The 6886-nt window shown below is 50.2% G+C and overlaps 1 protein-coding gene across 1 annotated transcript in view; it reads left to right on the top strand.

Annotated features, from left to right (window-relative positions):
- Nucleotides 1-6886, top strand: part of ARL8B (ADP ribosylation factor like GTPase 8B) — a 9526-nt gene that overhangs the window by 245 nt on the left and 2395 nt on the right. The window contains exons 2-6 of the mRNA XM_018562552.1: nucleotides 1295-1376; nucleotides 2253-2326; nucleotides 2593-2686; nucleotides 3078-3145; nucleotides 4033-4103. Coding sequence (XP_018418054.1) covers nucleotides 1295-1376; nucleotides 2253-2326; nucleotides 2593-2686; nucleotides 3078-3145; nucleotides 4033-4103 — 389 coding nt within the window. The remainder of the gene's footprint in view (nucleotides 1-1294; nucleotides 1377-2252; nucleotides 2327-2592; nucleotides 2687-3077; nucleotides 3146-4032; nucleotides 4104-6886) is intronic.

The raw sequence follows: 6886 nt of genomic DNA, 5'->3' as shown, positions 1-6886 counted from the left end.
GGGATGGGGGACTACAACTCCCTTCATCGGGGGGTGGGGGGGAAAGGCTACAGCTCTCAGAATGAAGGGACTACAACTGCTATCATGATGGGAAGGGGCAGAACTACCATCAGGGTGGGTGGACTACAACCCCCATCTTCGGGGGGTGGGGGGGATAGGCTACAGCTCTCAGAATGAAGGGACTACAACTGCTATCATGATGGGAAGGGGCAGAACTACCATCAGGGTGGGTGGACTACAACCCCCATCATCGGGGGGTGGGGGGAAAGGCTACAGCTCTCAGAATGAAGGGACTACAACTGCTATCATGATGGGAAGGGGCAGAACTACCATCAGGGTGGGTGGACTACAACCCCCATCATGGAGGGGGGGTGTCAGTACAACCCCTGTCACCGGTGGGTGGGCACTACAATCCACATGAGGGTGGACTGCAGCTCCCATCATAGGAGGACTGCAATTCCCAGCATGGACATTGGGGGATGGCAGTGGCTGGAGCTCTCACCCTGGTGGGGACTACAACGCTCATCATGGGGAGATGGGAGTTTCCAGCATAGACACTGGTGGGTGGGGCTACAACTACCAGCATGGGACCTTGGGGAACTACAGTTCCCAGCATAGAGAGCTACCATTTCCCAGCTCCCAGCATGTGGTAGGGGGGGACCACAAATATATAAACATAGGGCCCCGGGGAACTACAAGGCCCAGCATGGGGTCCTGCGGGAGCTATAACCCCCATCAGTGGGTCTCTGTCCCCTCCTGAATCCTCATTATTGGGGTGTCACTCTCTGACAGTTTTGCAGTGATGGGAAGTCAGTTGAAGGAATCCTGCGGCCGGGGATGACACTCCTCCACCATTGACTTTTCCACATTCCCGGAGCAGACATGTCGGAGCCTCGGCATTGCTCCGCGTTTATAAATAATGAGCGGGGAGTGATCGTCTCCACCCAAAACTCTGCCGGGCTGAGTAACCCAGACCGGTGGAACCGGGCGGCTGCTGTCGTGGGACTACAAGTCCCAGCAGGTGGACCAACATCTTGTCCTACCGCTGCTCAAAGAGCAAACTGTCTTCAGTCAGTTCTTCAGCCCCCTCAACAGGAAGTGACCCCCCCCCCATTATAAACCCTTTTATTGTACCGGGGATTGCAAACTCCGGCCTTCTGGCTGTGGAGAAACTGCAAGTCCCATCATGCATCTGTCTCCTGGAGCCATGGCTGTAGCTGTTTGAGGCTTGCAATGCCTCATGGGACTTGTAGTTCCGCGCCTTTTACCTCTTCTCTTGTGTTTCCTTCCTCCAGTCGGGGCAGTTCAGCGAGGACATGATCCCTACGGTCGGATTCAACATGCGCAAAGTCACCAAAGGGAACGTGACCATAAAGGTGAGGTGACAAGTCCCGCGCTATTGTCTACGGTCTAGAACAGTCAGGTGACCTGAGCTCCTCCCACTATCGGAGATCTGCAGATCATAGACCGGCAAGGCATGCTGGGACTTGTAGTTCCACTTCACCTGGAGATCCGTACCAGGCCTTGTCTGTTCTGCAGATTCCAGATCCCTCCGTTGTTCTGATATTCAGTCAATTCTAAACTTTATAATGTTGTAAATTTGGAATGTGATCCTTCATTCGGGCCCTTTGACCCTGAGCTCCTGTGAAAATGGGTGGCCAATCAGCTGTGGACCGGGGCATTCCCCGCCCTACAGCTGACCATAAACAAAGGGGCTGGCTTGTGCTGAGGTCATTGACCTTATATGGCCACATGACCATATTAGGTCACTGACGTCACAGCATCCCGCCCCTTTGCTTTGGGCGGGGCATTCCCCGCCCTACAGCCGACCATAAACAAAGGGGTGGGATGTTTGTACTGAGGTCATTGACCTTGTATGGCCACGTGACCATATTAGGTCAATGTCATTGACCGAATGTAGCCATATAAGGTCAATGACATCACAGCATCCCGCCCCTTTGCTTACCAGCTGCTTTGTGACGGGGAATTCTCCGCCCTACAGCCGACCATAAACAAAGGGCTAGCTTGTGCTGAGGTCATGGACCTTATATGGCCACATGACCATATTAGGTCAACATCATGTGGCCATATAAGGTCGATGATGTCACTGCATTCCACCCTTTTACCTGCAGGTGGGGAATTCCCTGGGCGCAGCTGATTGGGTGACAGCGGAAGGAGCTTTGTTCCGAGATGGGCGGAGCTCAGGTTCTCAGTCCGATATTTTTACCATCCTCTGTTCTTTTCATTGGCAGATCTGGGATATCGGCGGGCAGCCGCGGTTCCGCAGTATGTGGGAGCGATATTGTCGGGGGGTCAATGCCATAGTGTAAGTTTTCATTCTACAAGCGGGATGAGTCCTCATACAAAAGTCCTGTGTTCTTCCTTCAAGCTTGGGGAGCTTCCTGTAATAAAGACCGCTCACTGCTGCTCTCTCTCCTTGTGCAGGGTGACTGGTCTTGTCTCCGCCCCCTCCTGTAATAAAGACCGCTCACTGCTCCATATAGACGGGGCTTCCTGTTGTGTATTCAGATGTTTGCTTTGACTTCAACTTTAAATAAACATAGCCTGACGCGGCTCTCCTTCTCCCATCAGGTACATGGTGGACGCAGCCGATCGGGAGAAGGTCGAAGCTTCCCGGAATGAACTGCACAATCTTCTGGATAAGCCGCAGCTACAGGGGATACCGGTACGTGACGGCCAATGAGGCGCACAGCAGAAGCCTGTCCCAGCCAATCAGAAATGTGATTGGCTACTGGATTCTACAGACCACTGAGAGCAGGGAGCGGTGAGAGGGATGGCACCTCTCCATGGGGATCTGATGACAGAGATTCAGAGTGACCTATAGACGTTATATACACGGTCATTATTAGATACATCGTTACAGTTACATTTAGTTACATAGTTTGTCCGGTTGATACAAAGTCCATCAATTCCAAACCCATAGAGAAATAAGAATAGAAACCCTCCAGAACAGTTAGAATATTCCAGTGATGAGGATTGGGGAGCCGCCCCTCCCTCTGATGATCGGTCTGCTGTAGTGTTTTGGGGTCGTAATCCTTATTTTGGTTTATTTTCAGGTTCTGGTTCTCGGGAATAAGAGGGATCTTTCCAGCGCCTTGGACGAGAAGCAGCTGATTGAGAAAATGTACTTATTGACCATTTTGTTTTTATTAGGGCAATCCAAGTGGCATTGACCCCCGCCCCCCTCTCGAAACCCCCCCATGGACATGTACTGACAAGCTTCTTTCAGACTGCTCAGAGGTTTAGGTTGGATGTCTCCAACTTAGGCCATGGTGTAGTCTGGCAGGACCTCGAGGGGTGACACCAAACTGCCTCCAAATTTCCTTTTCGGTTTTACTATCCAGTATTTCTGTAGTGCTACCCCCTGCTCTCTAAGGCGTTCATAGATCGGGCGAATCTACCCCTTATGAGATATAACAGGCAGATCAGTGACACTTTTGGGTGGACTGACTCATGAAGTAAAGGCTTCAACGAGCACTCTTGTCTTTCAAGATCAATGCCTCCATTGTTTGACCTCGGGCCACAGGAAGCGCTCAGCAGGGACCTTCAGTCAGGGACAGGAAGCGCTCAGCAGGGACCTTCAGTCAGGGACAGGAAGCGCTCAGCAGGGACCTTCAGTCAGGGACAGGAAGCGCTCAGCAGGGACCTTCAGTCAGCCTCCACAACGCCAGTTATGAATGGACACTTTGGGTTTCTTATTCCATTGTTTCCCCTCCATTCATGGTCTGCAGGTCTTTCAGAGAGGCCCACATGTATGAATCGATGCCTTATGATGGAGAGGCATCTATTTTTGGGCAGGTGTCACAGCGGGCAGCCATCTGTTGTTGTTGTTGTTGTTCAGCTGTCGTCCATTGTTGACATGAAACCCCCCCGGCGAGGCCACGTGTGCGGAGTCGGAAGTATAGAAAGTAAAATGGTCGTCATTGTGAAACAAACTTGTTGGCGGCTGTTTTGTTGATGTCTTGTGGCTTTTATGATGGTTGTATTGATTTCTGTTCTTTTCCTTGGCAGGCACCTGTCATCGATCCAGGACAGAGAAATCTGCTGTTATTCCATTTCCTGCAAAGAGAAGGATAACATAGGTTTGTGGACTGGGTCATTCCATTTACTGCAAAGAGGGGTTTGGAGAGTGAACGTGACCCTATGTATGTCACAATGGTAGGTCAGAAACCCAAAGAATGGGTTTTTCCATTTAGTGCAAAGAGGGGTTTGGAGAGTGAACGTGGCCTCATGGATGCAACGTCGTGTGGTCAAACAAACCTGTAGAATGGGTTATTCCATTTACTGCAAACAGAAGGGTAACGTAGGTGACTCTCAGGAGTTTGACGAGTGAACGTGGCCCTATGTATGTCACAATGTAGGGTCAGAAACCCAAAGAATGGGTTATTCCATTTGCTGCTAAGAGAAGGATAACATAGGTGAGCAACGGGGGGGGGGGTTTGGAGGGTGAGCGTAGCCCTAAGGATGTCACGTGTTGGGGTGAAAAACCTGTGGAATGGGGTATACCATTTACTGCAAACTGCAGGGTATCATGGGTCAATCTCAGGGGTTTGACAAGTGAAGGTGGCCCTATGGATGTCACAGGGTAGGGTGGAAAAAAAACAGTAGAATGGGTTGATACATTTCCTGCGAAGAGAAGGATAACATGAGCAAACGGGGGGGTTTGGAGGGTGATTGTGGCCTTATGGATGTCACATGGTGGGATCAAAAAAACTGTAGAATGGGATATTCCATTTCCTTTAAAGAGGAGGATACCATAGGTGAGCCCTGGGGGTTTGAAGAGTGAACGTGGCCCAAAGTATGTCACATGGTAGGGGGAAAAACCCATAGAATGGGTTATTCCATTTCCTGCAAAGAGAAGGATAACAGAAGTGAACCACAGGGGGTTTGGAGGATGAGCGTGGGCCTATGGATGTCACAATGGTAGGGTCAGAAACCTAAAGAATGGGCTTTTCCTTTTCCTGCAAAGAGGAGGATAACATAGGTAAGACGTGGGGGTTTGTAGGGTGAAAGTGGGCCTATGTATGTCACATAGTAGGATCAAGAGAAACCGTAAAATGGGTTATTCCATGTCCTGCAAGGAAAAGCATAACATAGGTGAACCCGGGGGGTTTGGAGGGTGAGCGTGGCCCTATGTATACAATGTCGTGGGGTCAAACAAACCTGTAGAATGGGATATTCCATTTACTGCAAACAGAAGGGTAATGTAGGTGAATCTCAGGGGTTTGACGTGTGAACGTGGCCCTATGTATGTCACAATGTAGGGTCAGAAACCCATAGAAGGGGTTTTTCCATTTCCCGCAAAGAGAAGGATAACATAGGTGAGCAACGGGGTTTAGAGGGTGTACGTGGCCCTATGGATGTCACATGGTGGGATCAAAAAGAACTGTAGAATGGGATATTACATTTCCTTTAAAGAGGAGGATACCATAAGTGAGCCCTGGGGGGTTTGGAGGGTGAACGTGGCCATATGGATGTCATGTGGTATGGTCAGAAACCCATTGAAGGGGTTTTTTTTTCTCATTTCCTGGAAAGAGAAGGATAACATAGGTAAGCTGTGGGGGTTTGGAGGGTGAATGTGGCCCTATGGATATCACATGGCAGGATCAAGAGAACCCATAAAATGGGTTATTCCATTTTCTGCAAAAAGAGAAGGATAACAGAGGTGAACCCCTCTGCTTTGAAGAGTGAGCTTGGCCCTGTGTGTGTCACATGGTAGGTCAAAACCCCCGTAGAATGGTTTATTACTACAAATCCCATGATGCATCTCTCTCCGGGAGTCATGTCTGTGGCTGTGAAAATCTTGCAATGCCTCATGGGATTTGTAGTTCCACCACAGCTGGAGGGCCGGAGTTTGGCTACCCCTGATCTAGGTGAACAACGGGGGCTTGGAGAACTGAAATGGCACTCTGTATGTCACATGATGGGGTCAAAAACCCATAAAATGGGTTGTTCCATTTCCAGCAAAGAGGAGGATAACATCGGTGCGCCCCCTTGGGTCTGAAGAGTGAGCTTGGCCCCGTGCGTGTCACATGGTTGGTGGAACGTCCGACGGACCTCGTGGTTGGTCCTTTAACACTTTCTTCACGATGTTTACCTCCTGTGTCTCTTGATGAATCTGACACGCGTTGTTTTCCTCATCCCGCTGCAAGTTTCTGTTTCCGAGATACAAAAAAAAAGTCCCACCGCTTTTTGTAAAGTTTCATTTTTGAAGAGTCGGCTGAAGAGGAGAAGTGGTTTGAAGTTCCTTATTTCCAAAGCAAATCTGATGATAGTAAAGAAATGTCAACTCCCTTCTCCTCTCTAATGGATTCTTCAGCTCGGATTTGGGGCGTCTTGGCTACACCCTCCGTGTGTGTTTGTGTGGGGGGGGGGATTGACCCTACCGTTAGATACACCTCCCCAGGACCAGACCAAAATGAAGTGCTAGGCTCTTTAATTCCCCCAACAACATTTATGTGTCACCGGACCCCTTCCAAGGTCTGCATGGAGACCGATATATTCTCCTCGGGTACATTTTTAGGTTGCAGATTCCTTCGGGGATCTAGCAACCTCTCCGAATGTGACCCTGGCCAACTTCCATCCTCCACCATTCTCCGACCACATTCTTCATTTCCTTTAAAGGAGAACTATGGGGGCTAAGTGTTTTTCCCCATAGTTCTCCTAAGGGTGACGGGAGGACACAAACTAGCGTCCTCCCGTCACCCAAAGCTCAGTATGTAGCGAGCTACAACTCGTATAATGAGACCGCCGCAGCCGGGACGGATCCCGACATTACTCTCTTGGTCCACCCAGCTGCGTGATTGACAGCTGGTTGTGACCTATCTAGAGGCAGAGCCACCTGTGCCCGCCACCCCCCCCCCCC

Source organism: Nanorana parkeri, unplaced genomic scaffold, assembly GCF_000935625.1.
Source record: "Nanorana parkeri isolate BGI_ZX_2015 unplaced genomic scaffold, ASM93562v1 scaffold583, whole genome shotgun sequence".
Classification (NCBI taxonomy): Eukaryota; Metazoa; Chordata; class Amphibia; order Anura; family Dicroglossidae; genus Nanorana; species Nanorana parkeri.
This window is presented reverse-complemented; position numbering and strand designations above follow the sequence as displayed.